The following is a 26,277-nucleotide window of genomic DNA, read 5'->3' as shown; positions in this document are numbered from 1 at the left end:
ACTTCCCCAACAAATCCATTCCCCAGGGCTTTATGTACAGGGGAGCAGTCATAAATCACAATGTGTCTCAGTCCCAGTCCTCTGTGGGGTCACCAGCCTCCCCCAAGCAAACCTGTTCTGGTGCAAATCTCTCTCACACTCATCTCTGTGTCTCTGTTTCTCTCCATGGCTGCAAGTGCTGGCAGGAGTTTTTTCCAATGTAGGGTCATGGCGTCTTCTCTATGTTTCTCCTCATGGCTGCAGCACCTTGTTCCAACGTAGGGTCACAGTGTCTTCTCTATGCCTCTACCTGCTCCATCCAGTGTGGAGCCCCTCCACGGGCTGCAGGTGGGGTCTCAGCCTTTTCCATGGTTTTCTCCACGGGCTGCAGGGGCATCTTTCTCTCTGGCACCTGGGGTGCCTCCTCCCCCGCCCTTTCCTGGCCTTGGTGTCTGCACAGCTCATTACATCTTCTTGCTCCCTTCTCCGGTGGCAAAATGCAGCTGCTTCCAGGTTGTTTTCTCCTATATGTGATTTGCAGAGGCACTTGCTATCTCTCAGGCTGCAACTTTGGCCTGGAATTGCTCATTGTTTATAGTTTAGGCTGGCAGAAAACTGTAACTGCTGCTTAAAAAACCTGTCTCAGCAGCACAGCCTCACAAAACTGCAACAAGTAGAAAACTGAGAAAGCAGGCCAGTTCACCCTTTGCAAGGTCAATCTCTTTGGATACTTACTCTAAAATACATTGAGCCATCCTTGCAGAACATGGTAACTATTGCTTAGAGCTTGTCCCCTGGCTTGATTGCTGCCTCTTGAAAACACAAAGGCAGTATTTGCATTAGCTGACTATTCAGAAAGCATTGTGCTGCCATTTTTCTCTTGGCTCTTAGCCCAAATAAAGCCAGTAACAAATTTAGGAAGAGTGTTTTCTGTAATGTTGGAAAGTCCTCATCTGGCACTGTGACACGCTTTGTAAAGATTCTTCTGCTAATTTTAGTCATGGCTTTGACATTTTTTCATAACTTAGCAATGAAAAATTACAAGGACTTCAGAGTTTTTATGTTTTAAGACTCTAAAGCCATATACTTATTCAGTGTCACTGTTTCAGATAAATATTTCCAGAGAGCTGGTAAAACCAAGCAAAATTACAAGATAACCAGGCTAGTGCGTTTAAGAGCAAGGTCAATGTGAAATGTCCTTTGCTTGCTGAGTCACAAATTTATCACTCTTAAATGAAGTAAATTCAGATACCTTTGAAATACTTGCCTGCAGAAAATTTTCAAACCTATAAAAGCAGCCATGTTCCTCTTGACAATGGTGGAATTGGGATTGTTTCCTGGTAGCTACTGAAGGTCCCAACAGGCCTTCTAATCTAACTGAAGCACCTTCACCACCCAAAGAAACTCTGTTGTTTGCAGACAGCCTTGTCAGACACTTAGTGAACTCCAGTTGCTAGGGTTTTTTCTGGCTTGTAAGAGGACCAAGGGTATACACTCGTTTGGAGCGGGTTTAGCTGCTGGGAACTGCTGCAGAAAACTACTACACAGACATGATGAATGCAGCTTTTCCAAAAGAAAGGTGGTTCTCTTGGATAACAGTGTGAGACTGAGCTGGAATTAAGGTTTCTTGAATCCAAAGCAAAGGGCATCCTTTTGTTGGGTACACTCAGCATAAGGTAAAGGTGAGAAAGGGCCTGTTTAAGTCATCTTAGAAACTGTAGCTCTGATCAGGCCTGTTACTGTTATGTATATTGAAACTGAAACCATTATATATTGGTATTACTCCTGGTGATGAAACTGGCTGTAATGGCTGGCTTGGTGATGATAGGGAAGAGGACTTGATGACTTACCTCATGAAAGACCAAGGGTGCCGCACCGATGTCAGCATGTGTTCAGGTCCTTTACAATAGTGAGTCTTCAGCATATAGGAACACATAGGCTTCACAGGGAAGCATTTTGGTGTTTAATTTCAAGAGAATATTGAGAATAGTACTGGGAAAAATGTTTTCCAGATTGAAAAATGTCAAGCTTTTCTCAAAACATTTAATCTCAACAAGAACTAATACACAAACAGTCTATTTGTATATAATGCTGTCCTAGGCCTTCTCATCCAGAAGACCTGATCATGGCCTGAGTTCCTTTTAAAATTTGCTTTGCTGTGCTGAGCTTGCTGCCTATGCATTAATAATTAAATCATGTCCCATTCTGAGGTAATCATAAAGGTGTGAGAGGAGTACATGGAAGCCAGAAATGAAACAAGATTTTTTTCCTTGGATTTTGTGCTAATCAACTAAGCTGAGCAGCTTGTTCAGATTCCTAGCGTTATAGACCTAGGGCTTTCGACCTGATTGAGAAGCACAGTGAGTGTGGGCTGTGCTGAAGGCAAGTAGTGCAGCTGGCTGTGGTGGTTGCTTCCTGACTGACAGGAGTCAAATACAGAAGTACTGTCAAAGACTAAGCAAAGTGAAAACCCCCAAAAAACCCCACAACTTGGAGCTCTGCTACTCATTGTATCATGGATGTTCCTCTCTGTCCCATAACTAATCTGAAAATTGGTAGAAGCTGCACATGCTGGAGATCATCTCTGTGTTTGAGTCTCACTGGGTTTGTGATTGAGTCAAGTGTGGTGTATGGTATTTTGTGCCTATGTTTTTGGCAAACTGATACTATTTAGATACAATTATTCTAGTTCCAAGGAAGAGCTTTATATTTTTCGAATGTGCTACCTATTACAGGACAGGCTGTAAAAGCCCATATGGGGTACTATTACAGCATCCTGGGCATCATCAAAATCCAGCATGACCAGAAGGTGAAGGGAGGTGATTCTTCCCCCCACTCCACTCTAGTGACATCCCACCTGGAGTACTGAGTCCACATTTATTGTTCTCAATACCAAAAAGACTTGTTGGAGCAGCTCTGGAGTAGGCCCACAAAGATGAGGTGCCTGGAGCACCTCTCCTGTGAAGAGAGAGGTGTGTCTGTTCAGCCTGGAGAAGAGAAGGCTCCGTGAGGACCTTATAATGGCCTTCCTGTACCTAAAGGAGGCCTGCAGGAAAGATGGAGAGGGACTGTTTACAATGGTGTGTAGTGATAGTAGGAGGGGTAATGTATTTAAAACAGGGTAGATTTAGATACCAGTGAGAAGTTTGTACCTGTGAGGGTGGGGAGGCCCTGGCACAGGTTGCCTGGAGAAGCTGTGGTTGCCTGTGGATCCCTGGCAGTGTTCAAGGCCGGGCTGAATGGGGCTTTGGGCCACCTGGTCTAGTAGAGGGTGTCCCTACCCATGGCAGTGGATTGGAACTGCATGGGCTTTGAGTTCTCTTCCAGCCCAAACCAGTCTGGGATTCTCTGTTAGCTTAAGCTAAAAACACAAGTGAAGCTGTGTTTAGTATGCTTTTGTAGTTCCACAGAGTTGAATCTAAATTGCCTTTACAGAGGGAAGTCTATTGTGTTTCCAGGTTGATGTGCCCACAGAAACAAATAATGCTGCAAGCTTGTATCACAAACCTAAACTCAGCATGTACATGTTTAACAAGGCATTTTGTGTACATGGGCAAAAGTAGCATTTAGGCTTTGTTTGGAATGGAACTATCTTTCATTTGAGGAGACACAGAAAGTAAACTTGATGAATATACAGCAATGTAATCTCCTGTTTCAGACAACAATCTATCACTGGCTAGTGACAGCTGAGACACGTTCTCTGCTGTGTGCTGCAGCATCTTGTTACTGGAAATCAAATTAAGAAGAAGAGTTCTTGAGCCATGGCTTCTCATGTACTAATTTAAGTGCAAGTTTAAGAACACTTGCCTGGCACAATGTTCTCTGAGAACATTGCTACAACAAAACCAAATAAATATGTCTGGTTTTATTCTTCTTGCCAAGGGGACTTATATATTCCTAATGTATTCCTCCTCCCAGTATAAATCTGTCTGGTTTGCAGGAATAATTAACCCATTTTTGTGTGTACAGGTTGAGTGATAATGTATTTCGATTTTTGTTGGATTTTTTTCTGCTGAAATATGAATTCTAAAAACCAAATATCCATAAGGTAAATGGTGTTATAAACTGAAAGTTTATGCTGGAAGTTATTGAATGTAAACATTTATTGAAATCCTGACTTGAACATGTAAGATTTCAGATCTAAAGGCCTACAAAGAAGTAGATGTTTTAGGAAATATTGTTCTTGCAGGTTAATAGTTCTTGCAGGTGATCCAAACATTCCTCCCTCTCTACTCCTAATAAGCTAGAAAACGAAGGAAGTATTGTGATGAGATGTCTAAAGGTAGTAGCAGATGGTAAAAAACTAACATGTTCATTTGTAGGAACCAGGTTTCCTTTCTGTGAACTTCTTTGCTTAACCTGATTACTTTCACAGTTTTGACTTGAAATTTGTAAATCAGTTCATCTTGATGATAAGAAATTAAATATTAAAGCTGTGAAAATACTTGGATTTCATGTTATGTTTGCATTTCCGGAAACAAGTATCCCTACCACTAACTGCGGTGGAAAATTCCAGTAAAACTGTTTTTAAATAGATGTCTCCAGAGTAGCTGTGTTCAGTGTTGTACAGCGTGTGTCATCATTAAATATTTAAAACCGTAGGCTCTGTCTGCTTCTTGACTTGCATTGCATTCAGTGTTTTTGACATTGCATAACCTTAATGTTTGTCTATTAAATATTCACCTGTTGAAGTAGCTGTAGAAATAATATTTTAGTACAGCTGCTAGTTTGGTGTGGATATACAGTGTTTGAAGGAACCAGATCTAGAACTATTGGCAAAGTAATTACTGAATGAGCAAACTGATAGGATACGGGTAGGGAGATTAATCTGGAGAGTTTGTGCTTCAAATCTGTATCACAAATGAAATAGATGGACTTGGACGTCCATAGTGTATAGACACTGTATATGCCATACTCCAGGTAAGCTTCTTTTGCATGGGAATTAGTTCTGTTATGCCAGTAACATTTTGTGGTGTCCCTGTTTTTCTCTAGAGATGCTGAAGCATAAGGGAAACTTGCAGTAAGTTGGGAAATCCACAAAAAGTGTTTTGCTTTCTTCCAAGGTGCTCAGAATCACTTTATATGCTTGACATGTGACTGCATGTGTCTAGCAGTGTGAATGCCCTTATGGAAAACTGTCTCTAATTCCTTATTTGAAAGGAATAACGGGGGGAATTGACTGCAACTGCTTTTATACAAAAAGTTGTGTGGGAATCCTCTGTCATGGCTTTTCTTCCAGACTCTGGCCATCATTCTATTTAAAATTACTTCCTTAAGATTTGTTATGTGCTCTTGCAGAAGCACAGAGTGACTGAGGCTGGAGGGGCTCCTTTGGAGGACCGTAGTCCAACCCCATGCTCAGAGCAGTTTCACCATAAGCAGGTTGCTCAGGTCTGTGTCCAGTCATGTTTGGAACATGCCCAGAGTTAGACTACAGTCTGAATAACTACGTATGCTTGACCACCCTTTATAATGAAAAAGTGTTTTCTTATGGAATGAACTCTATCTGGAATTCCAAATGACCTTTGTTTTGGTTTATGACCATGCTCCTGGCGAGCAGTTTCCCTGCCCTGTCCAGCAGTGGGTCCGTGTTTTCTTCAGGCGTAACTTTTGCTGCCGATATATTTGTACAGATTTTTGTTGCCCTTCAGATCTCACCAAACTGAAATTCAGTTGGGCTTTCACCTTAACCTCATCTGCGTATGACTGGACATAACTTACATTCAAAGTGTCAGGTGATTAGGACGAGGAGGAATGGCCTCAAGGTGCACCAGGGCAGGTTTAGACCAGACATTAGGAAAAAATTCTTCACTGCAAGTATTACCAGGCATTGGAACAAGCTGCCCAGGGAGGTGGTTGAGTCACCGACCCTGGATGTTAAAAGACAGGTAGACATGATGCTCAGGGTTATGGTTTAGTAGAGGACAGGTATGGTTCTACTCTCTAAGGTCTTTTCTAACCTAGTGATTCTGTGATTGTGATATTCTTGCTTTCACATCCTGTACACTTAGCCTTTATGTTGCAGCTAAATCACTTGGTCATCGAAGTAAGCCCTGAGACACCTTTACTAGGATAGACCTTAGGTTTGGAGGTGATGCAGGGGCATCAGTGTGGTTTCCAGACCTATGAAACTCTCCTGGCAACTTGCTTTTGAAGAACTGTAGTATCCACACCTGTGCTGCTGGGCTGTGGTAATCACCTGGGAGATGCATCAGAGCAATGTATAGGTAAAAAGGGAGAAATTTAATTTCATTCTTAGCACTACTGAACTTGAACTGCAGATCAAGGAGACCTTGTGCACTGGTTACTTGCTTCTAGCCTACCTTAGTGTCACTGACTAGGAGGGGAAAAAAGCTCAAGGTATTAAGCATTGCCTCATAGGTCACTTACTTGACTCAAGGTTTATTTCCTTTGTGTATGTCCTCTCTTCATAAAAAACATAACTCTCATTTCTGCTTATGCTGTACTTCCTTAGTGTTATTCATCTAATGTGTCAAGTCAGAATGACTTTGACAGTTAGCAGTGGGCAGCTGGATGGAAAGTCCAATTGCTGTGTTAGATTGCTTAGAAAATGGAGCTATTTGATCTAACAGCATCTACAGAACTGCTTCTAAAGCAAAGTCTAGGTATGTGGGACACTGTGGAAAAAAGTATCACCACAAAGTGTGGTTCAGGTGTTTTGGCAGGCTTTTGGTATCTTCTTTTCATACAGACTTCTTTTATCCTTTTTGAAAGGAGTGTTTGAGGTTTGAATTCCACAGCCTCTGAGTGCTTGCATGCTTACAAAGTAGCATAGTAATAGGTATTTATCAGAGTTCAAATCTAATGTAAAGTCCACAATACCTCCATAATTATCAGCAAACCATGATTTGTGGGTTTTTTATTTTAACAGTGAATGTTGCTTGTCCAGCAGTTGGGTAGGTTTCTTTTTAAAGAGTCACTGTTTTTCTTCCTTCTTTCAATTGATGGTTACCCCCAGAAATTCTGACTTGTCTCCAGAGGACCTGACCAGATGCATATGGAAAGAACTGGTGTCCAACAGCTTAAAAAGGAGTGGATAGTCCTTTTCAGGGTATCTCAATTTCAATGGGAATTAAAAACCATAAAAAACAACAGATAAAATTGACATGTGCCACTGATGCATGCAGCTATTAATCTATCTTCATTTAGTTTATAAGTATTGTCTGTTGCACTTTCCTTCCATTGGCATAAAACTTTACATTAATAACAACAGTTCACTGTTTTCAGTTAAAAAATAGACTTTGCTGTGGCCTCCTACCATGTTAAGTTCAGGTTTGGGGGTCTGGAAGGTTTCTTTTTGAAAATAAACATTTACTTAGCTGTTCTTAACTCCTTGTTTTTCATATTTAGAATTTTCCTGTGTCTAGTCCTGTTCCCTAGGCAGTATATCTCCATTCCCTGGCGTTGGGTCCCCTTAAGGTCAGTCTGCCAAATGTGCAGAGGAGCCTTCTTAAACTCACAGCCAAGTGGGCAAGTTGGGAAGGTTCTTTTATTTCTTACCTCATGTGGTTTTCCTACCTCTTAGGGAGCCATTGCTGTCCTTGCTGCTGCTTTGGCTGAATGCAGGCAAGCTTTTATATTCTTACTTTCCTGTATCTGGTACAGCTTACCTCTCAGAATCCATGTGTACCTGGAAATACCATAGGTGTAGACTTTTGCCTGTGGAAGAGTAAGAAAGTGACTTAAGATCTATAAATTGTTCTTTCAAAACACGGGTGTGTCCTATGAGGGTTGAATATACAAAATAAAGAATTTGGTTTTGAACACAGCTTAAATACTGGTTTTAGCTGCACAGTCATGTAATGGTAGCAGACTTATCACTTCAAGGAAAAATGTTTTTACTAAAACTTCAGTGTTAAACCCTTCAGCATAAAACTGCAAATTCAGGCACAAGGTAAATTAGGAGAAAAAAATGAGGCTGTTGGCAGCTGCCTGTGTCAGGAGATGAGAAGACTAACACTTCGAACACACTCTCATGTTAAAAGAGCAAGGCCCTGTGGCTCACAGGGCTCTCTTGGAATCCTGTGTGACCTTGGGCAGCTCTAAGTTCTGTAGGTCAGCCCTGTTTCGCTGTCTTCAATAGATACCTTGTACACAGCCTCTAGATAGAATGTCAAAGGGTCGCAGCAATGTTCATGGTAGTTCTTGTTTAGTCTCCAGGGTGCTCTGTCTGATGGCCTTTTTTTGTTCTGCTTCTGTAGGACTTTTAAGAGTCTGCTGATATGCATGGAAATGAGAGAAGGGGAGGATTTGAAAATGACTGTCAAAGGATTAGGCAAAAGATAAATTTAGAAAGTTCCAGCTGCCCGTAGTTGGCTGATCTTGCATTGTAGGGAGGAGAGGATAAATCTGACCACTTTTTGGGGCGCTTTTAACTTTACATTTCATACAGTGAAAACACCAAATTTTCTTGTCCTGTTCCACAAGCATGGATATACTGTGAATATATCCTGTAGAAATGATAAACCACTTGCAGAGGCTTCATTCAGAGGTACTGAACTCTCCAATGTGCTGTTTCTGTAGCATGTGTCTAAGAAATCATTTGACAGTCTTAAAATATTTGACTGACGCTTTGAGGCAGCAGGTAAAAATTTCTGTCCAAAAGGAGCTGAGAAGCAGAGTTACTCAGCTTTTAGTTCTAAGACCTCTGTGTTGCAGCAACTGGCAAGCTGCTGAACAGCCAAAATGTAAGCTGCATTCCTAATTCAGCCATTCATTCTTGTGTCTAGAAAAGTGATGTAGCAGTTTATCTTGATCTTGTGAACGATTACGTGTCACTTCCGTACCAAGCTCAACACCTGTACAAAGGGCACAGCACTTGAAAAATACTTAAACTTCTAAGTGCTTTGGACTATTGTCTTATGCTTTTGACCTAGGTACTGAAGTGAAATCTCTATCCCTTACATTTTTTTAGTGCTTTTTTAATGATAATTAAAAGGAAAACATTCTTGAGTCTTCTTAAATTTGCCTTGGTAATCTTTATGGTAAGTTGAGAATACTTTTTCTGTGCAAAGGCTTGCTGGACTATGTAACTAGCTTTTTTCCTCATATAATAATTTATATTACAATAATATGTATTACAATTAATAATTCATGTAGTCATCTTGTCTTGTATGGTCTATGCTGCATTCCTTCAGTGTTTTCACAGAAGCCAGCACTGAAAACACCCCTTAAGTGTATGAGGTTTTTCAGTCTTTCTGGCTGCCTTTTAAAAACTTTCCAGTATCTCTGAACAAACGACACTGTTCCACTTCAACTGTTTTGAAAGTGGTTTATTTTGAAGGTTTTTTCACTTTCTTTTTCTTAAGGTTTCCTATGCGAGACCGAGTTCAGCTTCTATCAGAGATGCGAATTTGTATGTCAGTGGACTTCCAAAATCAATGACCCAGAAGGAACTGGAACAGCTCTTTTCCCAATACGGACGCATTATCACTTCTCGAATTCTGGTTGACCAAGTCACTGGTAAGTCAGGAGTTCTGAACTTCCTCTCATTTTTGGACTGGCACTCTAAGAAACGCTTTATCTTTCAGTACAACAGTCTTGTCTCCAGAATGTATGAAAGGTGTATATGTAGGCCAGAAAATGCAATTTCCTGCTGGAATTGTTCATAAATATGCATGGACAAAAATAGATTGCAGAGTGTACTAGTCCAGCTTGAGTAATTCCCACCCTGAAGGTGCAGGTTTGAAGCCTGTTCCATGGCTTGTAATAAATTTACAGCTGCTATCATCTTCCTTTCCAAGCCGCTGCATCAAGCTGCTGCTTGGAAATAGTCCCTGTGCACCTTATGAAACACACTTTTATAAAAATAAATTTTATGCAGAAACATACAGCTGGTTCTCTGAGGCTAGGATTACAAAAAACCTGGACTGGTAATTGCTGTTAAGACTGTTTCTCAAGGTTGCTTGATTAACTTTGGGCACATTGAAGAACATGAACTTAGAGTTCTTCAGGAGAAGATCTGTGCTTAGCAGTGCCTTAAAGGACTAAGCTCTAGTAGGTTAGTTTTGCTGTAACAATATGTGTCTTAGCCAACAAGTGGGTATCAGTGACACTGAAGACTATTCAGACTTGGACAGTAAGGTATGTGGGGTTTTTTGCTGGTTTAAATGGCTGATCTTGACGAGCTTTGTAGTTTGTTGCCTCAACTGCTTCTGGCAGGCCTAGTAAAGAAAAAGGCAATCAAATGAAATACCAAGTACATGACAGAAGTATTGAGTGTGCAAAGTGAAATACAAAGAAACAGGGCTCTCCAAATTTGTCTTTCATAAAAACTAAAGTTGTAGGGAAGAAGAATTTGCTTACTCACAGTTATTCTCTGAATAATAAGCAAGCTTGATATTTAAGTTGTGCCTTTTCAAAATTGAGTATCATTGTGAGGTTACAAAACAGCTTTCAGTTGTAGGAGGCCATGAAGTACCAAGAGGTTCAAACAGTCTTAACTTTGAAAGGCTAGTGCATGCCAGTGTTTGGTGCTTGGCTGATCTGTAGAGGACCTAATATGTATTCCTTTGCAATTTCATTATGCTAACAGAAATCTCAGTATTGACACAATACTTACGGAGTGTTTTGATACTGAGAGTTGGTGAAAGTGCAGAGAGGCAGGGAAAGAAAAGCTGAAGGCCAGATAGTGACATGTAGAAGCAGCAGATTTGCAGGTCAGATTTCCAGCCTTTGTGCAATAAATAGCTGTTTTTACTATATTCTCTGTATATTTATGCATAGAAATAATGTGACTTGAGTGGTTCAGAGTGCAATTAAACTTTTAAATTTGTACTGTAATTCTAATTACTCATCCTAGAATAGGCACAGTAGTTCTGTCAGACCGTTGTTCAGGTTTAAGATTTATCCGCTCTTCCTTCATAATTTGAAAGCGATAGGTTCAAAATGATATGAATAATAAGGTTGTGATACAGACTGACAGATGACAAATTCCAAGTTGAAGCTGTGACACTTACTGCTTTAAAGCTTTCTTACTATTGCTCATTGTCACTTTGATGCTTTAAATTGTCATTGTTTATGAATAGAATACATTTCCTGTCACTAATGTCTGTCTTGTATGAGGACAAGTGTCAAACTTGTCTGTTTATACACAATAGAGGGCTTCTAAATGGATTTAGGAATATTACATTAAGGATGCAACTATAACCTAGTATTGGCTGTAGTAATTTTAATGTTAATTAGTTCAAATACGTTTCTGTTCAAGCCATGCTATAAACTTTTGAGGTGTGATGTTCCAAAAACCTTCCATAAGCATTTGCTGAACCTCCCTTGCATGTTGTCTTTGACACTTTTCTTGGGCTGTAGGGCTTTCCTAGATACAGAAGTTTCTCACACAAAGCATGGCAGTATGCTGAAACTGAATCTTTTACTACTTAGATGTAACTATGGGCTGTCAAAACAGGACCTAATTCCTATTAATGCCCTCTAGAACCTGCACTCCATTCTTTGTCCTCTCAGCGTATTTGCTCCAAAGGAACTTCAAGAAGTGCTGCAGGAGACCATCAGGTGTTTCTTGCTGCTAGGGAACAGCTATTTACAGAATTCCTGTGAATTTGGATACAGCAGGATAGCTGCACTGTAACCTTTGTTCAGTTCACACTGTGTTTGACTTCACCTCCATCTCCACTCCCCAAAAGTGTTTTATTTCAGAACTACCCTTTGGCTCAATACATTTTTCTCTCCACTGTGTTTTTCTCTCAGCCTTCCAAGCTTTCTACACAGTGTATCTTAGGTCACTGTGTTTGGTTGACCCTGGCTGGAGGCCAGATGTACACCAAAGCTGTTCACCTCCTCAGACAGTGGAGAAAATAGGTTTTGGGTCAAGATAAGGACTGGGAGAGACCATTCAGCAATTAATGTCACAGGCAGAACAGCCTCAACAAGAAATAAAATGCCTCTAACTTATCACTCAATCAAAACAGGCTAGGATAATGAGAAATAAAACCAAATTTTAAACCTTCCCCACCCCTCTGTTTTTTCTGGGCTCAACTTCATTAATGATTTCTCTTCCTTCCTCCTCCCCACAGTCGTGCAGGGGGAGACAGAATGGGGTTTTCAGTCAGACATACTGTCTCTTCTGGTCTTTCATTCTCAGAGGGAGGATTCCTCACACCCTACCCCTGCTCTAGCATGGGGTCCCACCCATGGGAGACAGTCCTCCAGCAACTTCTCCAACATCAGCCCTTTTCAACAAGGGCTTCAGTTCATTGAGAACTGCCCTAGCGTGGCTTCCATGGGGTGCAGGCCTTCAGGCAAAAATTGCTCCGGCACAGTCCCCCATAGGGCCAAACTCCTGCCAGCAAACCTGCTCCAGACATCCCCTCTCTCCATGGGCTAGAGGTCCTGCCAGGATCTTGCTCCATTGTGGGCTTCCCACTGGGTCACAGTGTCCTTTGTCTCCACCTGCTCCAGCATGAAGCTCCATGAGCTGCAGGTGGGATCTCTGCTCCCGGTCATCTTCCATATTCTGCAGGACAACCTGTTCCACCATTGTCTTCTCCACTGTGCAGGGCTGGTGGGGAATTTATCCTCTAGTGCCTGGAGTGCATTCTCACCCAGCTGCTTCACTGACCTTGGTATCTATAGTTTCTTATGTCTTCTCCCTTCTCTGGTGGCAGTAAGTGGCCACTTAAATTATCACAGAGATGCTACCACAGCTGCTGATTGGCTTTGAGTCAGCAGCGGGTCTGGCCTTGAGCCAGCTGGTTTTGGCTCTGCAGACCTAGAAGAAGCTTCTAGCTGCTTCTTGCAGAAGCCACCCCTTCAGCCCAGCCCCACTCCCCCCTGCCCCCAGAAACCCACTATGTAAAACCACAACAGTCAAATGAAAAAAAAAAAGTAGGAAGGTGTTACTACTTTGAGCAAAAGTTCTGTACTAATAAGGTCAGTTATCATGGGTTCTCAGCAATTGGTCATTAACATAAATGTTGTTCTGTGACAGTGAAATCTAATGTTCCAGAGCACCTGAATTCTTTTTCCTTCACCTTGTGCAGGGATATCCAGAGGCGTGGGCTTTATCCGGTTTGACAAGCGAATTGAAGCAGAAGAGGCTATCAAGGGCTTGAATGGTCAGAAACCCCCAAGTGCCACGGAGCCCATCACTGTAAAGTTTGCTAACAATCCAAGCCAAAAAACCAATCAGGCCATCCTTTCACAGCTGTACCATTCTCCAAACAGAAGGTATCCAGCACCTCTAGCTCAGCAGGCTCAACGTTTTCGGTAAGTCAGATTACACACTTGTGTGCAGCTGAGCTGGAAGCCACGTGTTCCTGTGGGTCTGTTTGTTTCCCTCTACTCTTTCCCTTCCCTACTTGTCTGATTTCTGTGTGTAAAGCAAATGCATGAAAATGTTGAACTTCAGCTATGCTCCTACAATACAGCTAAAAGCAAAAATGCATTCCATTCTATTGATAGTATTTCAGTATCTAATAAACCTCCATGACACTTCTACATAGTCATTTTAAAAAAAAAAAACAACCTCCCTTTTTAAAGGTTATTTTGAATTTCCCAGATTATTGTTGATTAATGTGCAAGTTTATTCAGTTAACATTGACCCAGGTAATTCAATTTTCTTCTTAGCCATATGGCATGTCACCGCCAGCCTGTTCTTTCCCCACCCCCTATATTTCCTCCCTGTTCTGGCTTTCAGCATTTTTCCTACTCCGTTGTCTAAATCCTATGCACCACTCTTTGTCTTTTCTTATTACAAACTTCTGTGATACAGGTTATTCAAATATTTTCTGCATGTGGCTTTTTGATATGCTTCCATCATTCTGAAACTACAGCCATACAGTTCCCTGCGATATTTAGTGTATTGAAAGGGACAGATGGTGAGAACAAAGTGAAACAAACACTGTATTATCTACATTCATGAGTATCTCAGATTTTTTTCAGGGATGGTTTGATGGTTTCTTCCCATTGTCTGCTATGTGACTAGAATGTGTTAAACAGTAATACACTCAAACAGTTTCTGTATTATTTTTCAAGAAACAAAATCAGCTGGTAGTAAGCTTCAAAGAGAATATACCAGTCTTCAGAAGCTCTGCCTTGGCTACCCTTGCTTTTAGGCTGAGTATTCAAGAGTTCATGGACTGTGCTTCTGGCAGAACTTCTGAATTCTTCAGCTTTTCAGTCTGATGTGCTGCAGGTGCCTCACAGGTGTGAAGGTCAGCACTAGAGAACTCTTTCTGCCCCTAGGGAAGAGAACCGATTTGATTCGTTCTTTGTTGGATTTCCTTGGCATTATTTATTGAACAAATGGGTTAACTTAAATAGTGTGCTGAATAAAAGTAGGCTTTCCATTTTTCCATAGGCAGAGTATAGGGACAGTTCCATGTGCAGATGGACCCAAGTGCATTATATGAAACAAGATCATGAGGGAGCTGTTGTACCAGCCTGTGTGTACAGGCTCAGGCAGGTCTGGGCTTCTGGCTCGTTTTAAGTGTTTGTTGGCTGCTTGTTCCTAGATATCCAGCTGTGCTTGGTAGTACTCTGATATTGGCTGGTATAGTATCTGTATTTAACTGATAACTCTAGGTAAGTCTATCACGATTTGTAAAAAATTCTTCAGCTTTTTGAGTTTCTTTTATGGGACCTAAAAACCTCTTTGCAGTTAAGTAATTTGAATAGACTACCTCTGTCCTGCAGTGCTGGGTTTTGAATATTAAAAAGTGTTTGCTTTTTGATTTTTTGAAAAGTGTATTTTTTGATTGACCACTTAAATTTCACTGAAGAGTTTTTTCTGAGATGAAGTGCAAAGTGATACCAGAAACAACCATAAAGATACCATGATCTGCACCCCTTAAAAGTATAATAGTAACAAAGAACACAGAGTAGGTACAAAGTCTGTAGTGAGTAGTTGGGAGAGGAAAATCTTTTTCACTTTGATAAAAGTGGAAGGAAGAACAAGGTTGGAATGATCTCTGCCAATTAAGAGGCCTGAAAATAGCCAGCATTAATTTTAGTACTGAAGAACAATAGCATCACTACAATGGTTTGTTTTGGGGTTCTTTCTTCAGAAAAATGCTAAAAGCAGCTATTTATAATTGTTCCTCAGTATCTGTAGGTTGTGTAACTTTAAAGCATCTTCGAAATTGTCCAGTGAATTCCCCTGACAGTTTTTCCAGAACGTTTAAGTCCCTCAGGTACCTGATGAACACTACTACAGTGATACCATTACTGTATGAAGTTCACAGCCAACTACTCTAGACCAAGGACCTCTAAGTGGCAGTGTTTCTGAAATATTCACCTCCCTCTTCACCCCAAATGCTAATGGCAGTATACCTCTGTCATCGACACCTAAGTCTTCTGGTCAGGCACGTTTAACTTTTCTGCTGTTTTAGAAGTTCAGTGCATCCCTGCTTGCTACAGAATCGTAACGCTCTGTAGTTGGAAGCCTTTACGTAGCTGAGAACAAGAGCACATACCATTTTGAGGGGATTTTGTGCACAAGTAGCTGCACTGCTGCAGCACTTGAGTTTGATTTCTGCATAACAGTAATGGTTGTTAAATCCTATAACTGGAGAAAAATCCCAATAAATTGAGGTAACTGTAAGGTACCAACTATATCAAGTGTACTGTGTCTTACCCGAGCTATATTTTGCGGAGTCCTGAAGGGAACCTTAACAAGAATTCCATTTCACATGTCTGGGCTTTGCCAGGAAGAAACGAGAGCTGCTTTAGGGTAGAAGTTTACTTACAGAAGCATTTTAAGTGACTTGAGGCAGAAGACTGGTAGGCACTGCATGTTCCAGGGACTGGCGGAGTAATTCCAAAGGGTTTAGAGTTTTGGTGGTGTATTACGGTTTAGTAGCTTGGGGAAAGGTGAAGGAAGAAAGACATGGAGAAAGCTTGCAGTCTAATATGTGTGTGTATATTCTAAAACTACTTTATTCTGGAACAGAGCAGGAAAATGAAAAATCTTGTTTGCAGTTCATGTTCTAACACTTGTTACTGCTCCAAACCCTGTGTCCATCTGTGCATGAATGTCAGCATACACTCAGAAGCCTCAAAAAAGCCTTCATCCCAAACAAGTTGTTAATCGAAAACTTCACGGAGGTGCTCGCTGCTCATTGCCTGTAACTTCATGCTAAGTCTGTTTGACTTGGGCTAAACTTGTGTACTTTCTGAACTAAACTATTGTGAATACTACACAAGAATGTGTTCTGTGTTCAGTAAATCTTACCAGGTGTAATAATGTGCCACAGCTTTCAGTGTTGATATTTCAGTTTTGCATGAGGTACTGTACAGTGCAAAGCACACAGTAGTAATCCACCAAGCTTCCTTAGAGTGGAGAAGTGAAGTCAACACTTTGCTCAATGTTTTGCAGGTTGGACAATCTGCTCAATATGGCTTATGGAGTGAAGAGGTAACAGAGGACTACTAGGTTTATAAGAACTAAATTCAGTGGTTTGCATTCTGGTTTTTCAGTAAGACTTATGTTGGATTTTTGCATGTTGAGACTTCAGCTGAGAGAGTGTCTTGGAGCATTGTGCATGAGACACAAATCCGTTATAGCAAATCCATGGAGTTCCTGTTTCAGATGACATACTAATCCTTACTGATTTTATTAGCATGCTTTTCTTTTGTTTTTTTGCTGATGCTTCATTAGACACAGACCTATCACTGCTCACCCTTTATATGTATAGTATTGTATATAGCACTTGTGCATTTGGGGAAAAGAAAAACCCTATGATGTTATCTTACCAGTCTGGTCAGTATGTTCATGCTGTGGGAAGCACTGTATTGTTTTCTTTTTTTTTATTTTGAAATTACTTTGTGATTTTTCTCTAACCAGCTACTCTATTTTGTTCCCTCTTTTATTCTGTAGTAGGTTTCCTCCAATGACCATTGATGGAATGACCAGTTTGGCAGGAATTAATATCCCCGGACATGCAGGAACTGGATGGTGCATTTTTGTGTACAACTTGGCTCCTGATGCAGATGAGAGTATCCTCTGGCAAATGTTTGGACCGTTTGGAGCAGTGACCAACGTGAAAGTCATCCGCGACTTCAACACCAACAAGTGCAAAGGTTTTGGATTTGTGACTATGACAAACTACGACGAGGCAGCTATGGCAATAGCCAGCCTGAACGGATACCGGCTTGGGGACAGAGTACTGCAGGTCTCCTTCAAAACAAACAAAACGCACAAAGCCTAACATGTCATTCTCAGTGCATTAATACATGAAAAATATACAACAAAGGCAATTTACAAGACGCTTTATGCATTAGTAAATGCCTGTGTTGTATGTCAGTGTGGAAATGGGGATAAAATGACTACTTCGCATCCTAAGAATATGTGAGATTTTTTATTGCTAATATTTGAATTGAAACTTCTTGAATATCTTTGTTTGAATATTGACAAGATATACAGGTTTTTTACCTGTCACAATGCATATTCTATTGCCTTCTTTGAAGAAGGTGGACCTTTTAAAATGTTTCAGCTAAGGGAAGAAGTTTTTTTTTCTTATTAAATGATTGCCTTGAACCTATGAGTAAATATTGAGGCTTTGTGTTACTTTCTGAAGTTTGGGTTTTTTGTTATTTCTTGGTTTGCCTTGTGTTTAATTTAGACTTTAATGCATTACAGTTTTGTTCTTTGAGAAAAGTATTTGAAGTTTACATTTTATTTATAAAGTTATAAGCAGTATTTATTTTATAATTATCATTTGGGTTGGGGAATGGGAACACATTATAAAAGCTTATTGTAAGAATACTGGAGAACTTTTCGTAAAGCAGTACCTTGCCAAAGAGATAAGAGCCTCTTTGATGTGGGTTTAAAAAGCATCTATTTTTATAAGAAAAAAAATTTGGAGAAACTTTTTACTGGTCCTGGAACAAATATTTTGACTTAAATACTTTGAGAAATATCTTCATATGACACCTTGTGAGCTTTTAAAACTTACCAGGAAATTTGCAACTGTTGGGGAAAATTTAGAAAGATTTATGATGTTAGAAATACTTTTGAGACCTTTGTATCAAGAAGTAGAGTCAATGGGATGCACTGTTGGTTTCATTTTTGTAATCATCAGTGGAGTCTTTGATCATCCTGGTTATTAAGTGATAGGTGGCTCACATGAATTTGTGATTTTGAAACAAAAGAAAATTTAAGAAAATATAAGAGCAAGCAGGAAACTTAAAATACTGATATGGGGGAAAAAATCTGTTCTTCCTAAAGAATTCCCTTCAGATAGAGCTCATGGTGTTTAGTGATGTACTTGCTATTGTTTGAAGAATTGTTTTGTCTTAAAAGACATGGTCTATGGTTTGCACAGTAGCAAATCAGAAATGGCCACAGTTGGGTATAGTTGGAGGTAGTTTGAAAGTTATGTTCAAGGCTAACACCTGAGCTTTGTGTAATGTAAATAAGACCTTGAGTTACGAACCTTTCAGCTAATTTTGATTTTCGTTTATTTCTTAAGTTACATGCCAAGTGATGTTCAATTTTGAATGTTTTCGTATGAGTTTTTTCTTTGTAAATGGCATTAACATTGTTACTTGAGGTCTGCTTATTCATTTCTGTTGTCCTGAGGACTTGAATTTACAGTGCATCAGATCTGTTGCTATTTTTGTCTGTAGATAGTCTAGCTTCAGCTGTTTATGGTGATGCTACATTTTTGTTTATAAATATGTTTGTGGTAAAAAACAAGTATAATCATAGGTTTTGAATAAATTTCCTTACATTTTTCATACAAAACCCATAAATACCTGTATGCTATTGAAATTTAACTTTGTATGATGCTTAAATCACTATTTGGGGAAATAGAAAAAGTCTTTACCACGTATTGAAGAAATTTAAGAAAAAATACAGAATATTTTCTGATTAGCATCTAGCTTATAATGGAATTTTTAAAAAAAAGCTGAGGGTTTGATGCCTTCACCAGGATGCACTGACAACTAAGTAGTTACATCCTGCTTTTGTATAAACTGAGATGCTCATATGCTTCCCCTTAGAAAAAGCAATGGTCTATGCATTACATAATTGTACACTATCTTTGCAGTTGCTTTTGGTTCCTGTTCCTTTAAATTGTAGTTATAAATTTTTCAGTATAGTACAGTACATATACTGTGAAGCGCGTGCTAAAGTGAATAAGCGAGTTTTCATGCTGACCCACTCAATGCTATTCAAAACTCAATTGGCTCTTGAGCACTTCCTCATTCTTAGGTGCATTTATATTGTTAAAGCTAATCCTCTGCATTAAAAATGTATATACTATAGAAATCACAGACTTTCCGATGTGGGGAAAACAGTAGCTACATGCTTCTTTCCTATACTACTGTAGCAACTAACGGCATTGATGAGAAGGCATGTAAATTGGGCTTCACTTTACAGTGTTTATCAGAGCACTTAGTAAAATATAAGGCTGGTATTTATTTGAAGTTGTATAGTATGACTTAATTCACACCTGTTGGAATAGAAAATATATTCTGTTGAGTATTTAAAAGGTTGTACATGTTTTCTTTTGTGTTTGGATCCTTTGTACTTTTCCATGTTCAGTACATCAATAAACAAAGTTGAAGGGAGAGCGGTGTCACGAGCAGGTCCTTTAACGTATTGTCATCGGCTTCAGTGGGTGTGCGATCCAAGTGGAAGGTTTCTGTAACGCTCTCAAGCTTTTAACCTAGCTTAGGATCCCAGTACCAGCAAGGAGGTGTAAAGGAAGTTGGGTTGTGTGGCAGTTCCGTTACGTTAGAATTACCATCAAATACTTTCATTTTGGTTTTATATGAAACACTCCCTATTAGGCTGATACAATAAATTAGGGTCATTAAACACATTCAGTAAAAATTAATTTGCTGTCTAACTTGCAGACTGCTATTCAGTGTGGCTAAGTTAATGCCCTAGTGTGTTTGGATAAAAACAGAGGAGCTTAATTACTCCATTAATTTTTGGGCACCACTAATTGAGTGGGTATTCAGTTAACCTTCTGGTGATGTTTTCCCTTCCCAGTGCTTGAAGAAAATTTTTCTTAAATGTAGTCAACTGTCTCTTACTCTCTTAAAGTACATGACACTCTGAAATTCATTTGCTCAGCTCAATGAGTGAATTTCTAATACTGAGAATACAACTCCAAATGTGACTTAAGCAGCATAGCTTTTGTTTTTAACTGTTTTCTTTCACCTCCTCTTTTACTGCGGTGGGTTTTTTATACGAAACCTTGTAGCATGTGTTCTGTGGAGCATCTCCCATCAGTATAGTGTGATGGAGTTGATTTCACTTGGAAGATGAGGTGATAGGCCTGTGAACAACACATGTAGATAATAATACCTTAATGTCAGTCATAACCACTCTTTAACTGACTTTTTATATTTGCTTATAGAAATAATGTGTACCAACGACTTACTGTGCTGTTATGTTGTTTGGTGGCTGGAGTAATGACAGGATGAAAGACACAGGGCTTGGCAGCAAATGAGGAGCTATATTTGGAGTTGATATTCCAGCAGGGACATCTGTGTGTTCAGCTTGCACTCTTTCACGGAAGGGTAGTTTTAGTTCTCAGCTTACACCAGTCTCAGTGTAGCTAGCCATGGTTGAATTAATTTGTTATATGGAAATGAGGACAAAATTCATTTATATAATCACCTTCAGTTTAAAATCAAAGCTTGCCTGTATTTTGAGGGACAGCGGGAGCAACACAAAAAATTGCTAGTTCTAGGTGTTCTTTCCCAGAGGAAAGGTCAGCACTGAATTTACCACCTGCATCTAGAAGGCCTTCAGCTGAGCTTGTACACAGTGCGTATTTGCATAATGCTGTCCTGGCTTTGGGTAGGATAGAGTACTTTGGGGTGGGGTTTTTTTTCCAGTAGCTATTCTAGTGCTATGTTTGGGAGTTAGAGTTTGGGGTTAAACCATGACCAATGCCATGAGGTCATCAGATACTAGTAAGTCTGGAATGCTCTTGCCTGTACAGCTGAGCAGACCTGATGGATGTTTAAGTCTTACTCCCCTTTATGTTGTAATTTCAAACACACAGGCATGAAGGTGTCTTAACCTGCATAGGAATGGTGACTTAAGTTAAATCCTGAAAAACAGCAATTAGTTAGGACTTAATATCGGAAAAATCTGTAGGTCTATTTTATAACTGGCAGGGAGTATCTCTGTTTTTTACTGGAACAGGTTGAGAAATAAACATCATGGGGGAAAAATAGTCTGGGATTTTGCTGTTTCAACACTGATCCAACAGTGCTTGCAACTTCTTTAATACTGGGCTTTGCCATCACTGTTGTGGCATTTGGACTTCCAATGTGTCAAGGTCTGCATCTCAAAAACAAGAAGAATGCATCTATATTTACACTGAAATTTTCCTAATTAAACTTTGCTGTAGAGCTGCTGTGATGACTAATGTTTTGGGCCAGCAGATGTGCTGTCCCATCAGAGGTTATCTCAGGCTGTGGCAGCTATAAAGAAAGCTGCGGGAGAGATTGAGTCTCTCGGTGGGAGGAGGAGGAAACTGGTTCACTGTGATAACGTGGGATGTCACTGCGCGAGAAGAGCAGTTTTAATCTGAAAAGCTTGGCTTGTTGCCTACGCTTTTAGTAACTATGACAAAAACTGAGGGAGCAATTTCAGGTACTTTCAGGTACCTTCAAAGCAACGTGAGTGACTCAGTGGGTTAAGAGGTTGCCTTAACTTTATCCCATCAAGTCTGCATTACTGTCTTACCTTGTAATTACTCTCCTATTTTCTGGTTTTGGACAACGTTCTACTCTGAGTCACAGATAGGGACTAGGAAAACTTTTCTTTTTCATGCTCCTAAGGCCACTCTAAAAAGCATGTATAAGTGCAGAAAGTTAAAACATTTGATTTCTGGGTTGGAGTCTTATCTCTTGAGGGTCCCTTCCAACCCCTACAATTCTGTGAATCATGTGACTCCTGTACATACAAAGTGAGTTTAAGCTGACATTTTTAGTGGCCCTGTAATACTCTGAGGAAAGTTGCTTTAAGTGCTGGCAAGGTATTCATTATAAACATTGCTCGCTTTACAAAAGCATAAGAGCTGCTGAATTTCAATTTGAAGCAACTCTTAAGTTATCCTCATTTAAGCAGTAGGTACTCTTGCTTAGTACAGCACCTGCTGGTATGGTGTCCTTGGTTTCAATTGTTTACTTAAATGTTCTGGTAAAGGCTTCTGCAGATCACAGCTGCTGGTACAACAGGTCTATTCGGCAGCAATTAGGAAGGACAGTATTCTCTAAGAAAAGATTAAATAGCCCTGAAAGCTAGTTCCACCACTTGTCTGCTTATCTCAAAAGTTTGGTATTAGATTTCAGAAACACAAGCTTATTCTGTGCTGTAGGGCCCGTTCTGTCAGAAGGAATGTGGAGATATGTCGAAGTGAAACACCTCTTTCCTACTGCTGTCTGTGTTTTGTGCCACCACACAAATTAGAATGAGCAACAGGCATACTGGCAGACCTTTTTCCTATCCTTGATTGACATCACACTGATCTGATGGATCCTAAACAGTTTGACTGTTTATCTTCAAGCTGCCGTCTTCCCAGTTCAACAGTTTGTGTTTTCTGAGACGTTACGACTCTGGGAACCCTGTTGCTGAACTACTTTCTTGAAGGGGTGTGTTGTGCGTAACCAGCTGCAGATACTGTATGAATCTGAAGTTTTTAAGTACCTGAGATGCTTACTGTAGATGATGCCTATTGATGGTGGGCTTGTGTTCTGCAGGCAAAAAAGTTATTTCAGGCTTCCTCAGATTCCTGTTCCTTGTGCTAACACTCAACACACAGGAGAACGTGTGATCACAGAAACACAAGGTTGGAAGAGACCTTTGAACATCGAGTCCAACCATTCCCATCCTATGCTAAACCATATCCCTAAGTACCTCATCTACCCTTTTTTTGAACACATCCAGGGATGGTGACTCAACCACATCCCTGGGCAGCCTGTTCTAGGCCCTGACAACTCTTTCAGGAAAAAATTGTTTACTAATATCCAATCTAAACCTGCCCTGGCACAGCTTCATGCCATTTCCCCTTGTCCTATCTCCTGTCACCTGGCTGAAGAGACCATCACCCACCTCTCTACAACCTCCCTTCAGGTAGTTGTAGGTGGTGATAAGGTCTCCCCTCAGCCTCCTCTTCTCTAGGCTAAACATCCCCATCTCCCTCAGCTGTTCCTCGTATGATTTGCCCTCCAGCCCCTTCACCAGCCTGGTTGATGTTCTCCCTCACACTGATCCATTATAACCAATGTGGAGGTCATTGTGCAATCTAGGCCATGCAAATAGGTTTGTGAAAAGCTTCAGAAGAGGGTGGTGCACGTGGCTCTGTGTTTCACAGACTTCACAGAAAGACTGGAAAGGGCAAAATTCACCTTCAAATGAGTTCCATTAGAATGCTTATACAGGACTTGCATAAAGTGATCCGCGGCAGATTAACAATCTACCTTCAAGTGAGAACTCCTTCCTGGATGCTACTGATTACTTTTCTGATTGAAAATGGGGTCTTCCACATTCTAGATAGTTCAACAACACTTAATGTAACGTCGAAGCTGATGCCTTAGGAATTTATATTGCCATCTCTCAGAACAAAAGGGAGAAGAGAAGAGGGAACTCAGAAAAGGTCAAGTCTGGACCAGAAAAGAAACTTAAAACTGTTGAAATTTCAGGTTACATCTGAAACTTAAGACAGGCTTCGTTTCTCTTGATCTTGCTTTCTCTGGGAAAGCACCTATTTCACTTTCTGCTACCAAGATAGCTTTTCCAGAAGTGCAGAAGCAAAGAACTAAAGAAAATAGTGGAAAAAAACTAAAAGCAAAGGCAGCAGAATCCTGAAAAGTAGCTTTCAGATTGATACCAGATTTCAGCAATTTGGTCAGTTGGCAGTGGGCTTCTCTGAAATCCAGGCAAAGCATGGAGAGCAGAAAAAAGTAAACTAAAAATGAGGTATTAACTTGTAATATAGTTCTGATAAATTAGAAGTGACCTTCCTCTTTGGCTGACTGAATTTCCACCTATGGAGTGTCGTGTATTTCTTGAGGACTTCACCTGGCCATCATAAATCTTTGAAGAGACTTTGAGAGCCTGTGCTTGAAGCATCTGTTCACAGTAACATTCTGTAGCTATTGCCTAGAAAAGGAAGAGTTTCAAGGAAATGATGACCAAATTTCCTTCCTTGTGAGGGAATTTCAAGTGGCTACCAGATGTTTCAAAATCACTTTCTCTGTTCCATGCAGACATTTTTGCTTAGCAGGTGTGCTAAACAAGGATTTCTGTAGAACAATGAAAGAATTAGTCCGTATCAGGCACTTAAAAGCAAACTCATCAGTTTTCTTGTAAAACATTAAAATTTATCCAACTGTGTAAAAGTTACTGAAGGTGCTGCCATAAAGATGTTCTCTGAGAACTGGCAGGTACCACCTTCTATTGATGAAAATCAGTTTTGTAATATATTCCAGGTGGGAATGTTTTGCTTTACTTAGCATACTAAGGATGAGACCATCTTACAGCATTGTCTAGTTCTTAATCTTTTACTTCTATAAACTTTGAACTGTAAACAAGCTTTACAAGGTCTAATCCAGGGAATACATGATGTATGCTTCCAGGAAGCCTTGTCAAGGCATTATGTGACCATGTTTGCTGCTGTTTGACAGCATTTTCTCCTTAGATGATTCCCAGACATGAAAGCTCCTTCAGTAGTATGGCAGTATTGACAGATGTCACAAAACATTCCTCCATAAATTCTGATAATTAGCTCTTTCCAAACACCCTGCTTAGAAAACAGTCCTGTAAACTGGTGAGTCTACCCTGTGTCAACTGTTCCCCTCAGCAGAAGGGACTTTGAAGAGATGGGTAAACACACACGTTCAAAGCTCTTTGGCAGAATCCAGCAGTGTTCAGGTGCCATCAGGTTTTTGGACTGGAAGCTCATTTGGGATTTTGTGTGGTTTTGGGCAATGCAGTCTTCTCCAAGTGCCTACATGTTGAGCAAACCCTGTTCCTGTCATCATCAGGTTTCACTTAGCCAGGTCTCACTTAATGATTTGGGTTCAGAAAGTTCTTAGAACTTCGTAACTTTTTGACAGCAACAAAGGGATGAAGTGAGCAGCTCAGGCTAGCTGTGTTAAGAAAAGATGGAGTCTGTTGGAAGCATCCAATGTGTATCTTCCACCAGACTTGCTGATATGCTGTGAACCTGAGTGCACACAGGAGCTTTGGGAGGGTGGTTACAGTTTTCACGTACTTACTGTCATCTCTCCACCTTAAGTAACTCCAGGCCACTGTAGAGGTATTATTTGAGATGTACCTAGTTTCATTCTTGCTGTGCAGGCTCCTTTGCCTGTTCCTGATCAGGTGTGCCATGTTCACAGCGAATGGCGCTTCACTGTGAAGGCCATAGAGTTTTTTTGCCAAGTCCCCCTAAATGTCTTCGGGCACCAGCAAACGTTACAGATTCTGAACTGTTCTTTCTAAATCCAGGCTGGTGCTCTATCAACCCTCTTTAGGAATCTGATTTTTGAAGCAAAACCAATTTCAGGAGGGGTTTATTTCATCTGTCAGCCGTAGCTACCCATGTATCATCACTTTCAGCTTTGGCCTGGTACTTCATGCATAATGCTTCACTCTCAGATTTATTAATAGCAGCATATCAGCATGACTAGTATGAGTTTTTCAGGTTCTGGAGAAAAGAAGGGAGCAGAGGGTATGAAGGTACCATTTCACTTCAAACTTTCCTAGGTTTTTCTCTTTTTCTTCTAATAATGTGAGCTTGTAAGCCAAGCTACCTTTTTTCATTGAGGCTGTGCTCCTTCCCACTGTATGGACTGAAATGCAGCATGCAGCTCAAGCAGTTCTGCATTTTTAATTCCTTTCTATACTAAAATTATAGAAGACTTACTGCTTCACTGACTTTACTGGAGGAGTCAGAAGATTATAAATTCTCACTACTACAAATGCAGAAATTAAGGAAACTGGGTGCTCTGGAATGACTGTAGCTCCAATCGATACTCAGAATAAAAATAAATCTCCCCAAACATGAGAGCACAATTTATGAAGAGGGAGGTTGAGGAGGGAATGAGGTTACCTGGATGCGTAAAGTCTAGCTTGTTGTTTTTTTCTTTGATTGAGACTACAGATGCCTTTTCTATAGCTGCAAGATGTATGGGTGCAGTTTACAAGATGCATCTGTTCCAAGTGCCGGTAGGGAGAAGATCCAAACCCCTCGTTGACTAGGGAAGGTGGAAAGACACTATCTTAAGCAATTGGAAACTCATCTGTGTTCCCTTACCAGCAGAGTTCTTTACAAGTAAAAATAAGATTGC

The 26,277-nt window shown here is 40.3% G+C and overlaps 1 protein-coding gene across 3 annotated transcripts in view; it reads left to right on the top strand.

The window, feature by feature from the left end:
* The window catches only part of ELAVL2 (ELAV like RNA binding protein 2), a gene marked incomplete at both ends in the record, with an annotated part of 47,651 nt that extends 30,489 nt beyond the window's left edge, over nucleotides 1–17,162 (top strand). The window contains 4 exons of one of the 3 annotated variants that reach the window (XM_084278890.1): nucleotides 9,309–9,462; nucleotides 12,996–13,221; nucleotides 16,331–16,369; nucleotides 16,835–17,162. In XM_084278890.1, coding sequence (XP_084135016.1) covers nucleotides 9,309–9,462; nucleotides 12,996–13,221; nucleotides 16,331–16,369; nucleotides 16,835–17,162 — 747 coding nt within the window. Of the gene's footprint in view, nucleotides 1–9,308; nucleotides 9,463–12,995; nucleotides 13,222–16,330; nucleotides 16,370–16,831 lie in introns of all 3 variants that reach the window. The other 2 variants (XM_084278889.1, XM_084278888.1) reach the window with 2 other exon arrangements.
* Between the last annotated feature and the right edge of the window lie 9,115 nt (nucleotides 17,163–26,277).

The sequence above is a fragment of the Gallinula chloropus genome, assembly GCF_964237585.1.
Source record: "Gallinula chloropus genome assembly, chromosome: Z".
Classification (NCBI taxonomy): Eukaryota; Metazoa; Chordata; class Aves; order Gruiformes; family Rallidae; genus Gallinula; species Gallinula chloropus.
This window is presented reverse-complemented; position numbering and strand designations above follow the sequence as displayed.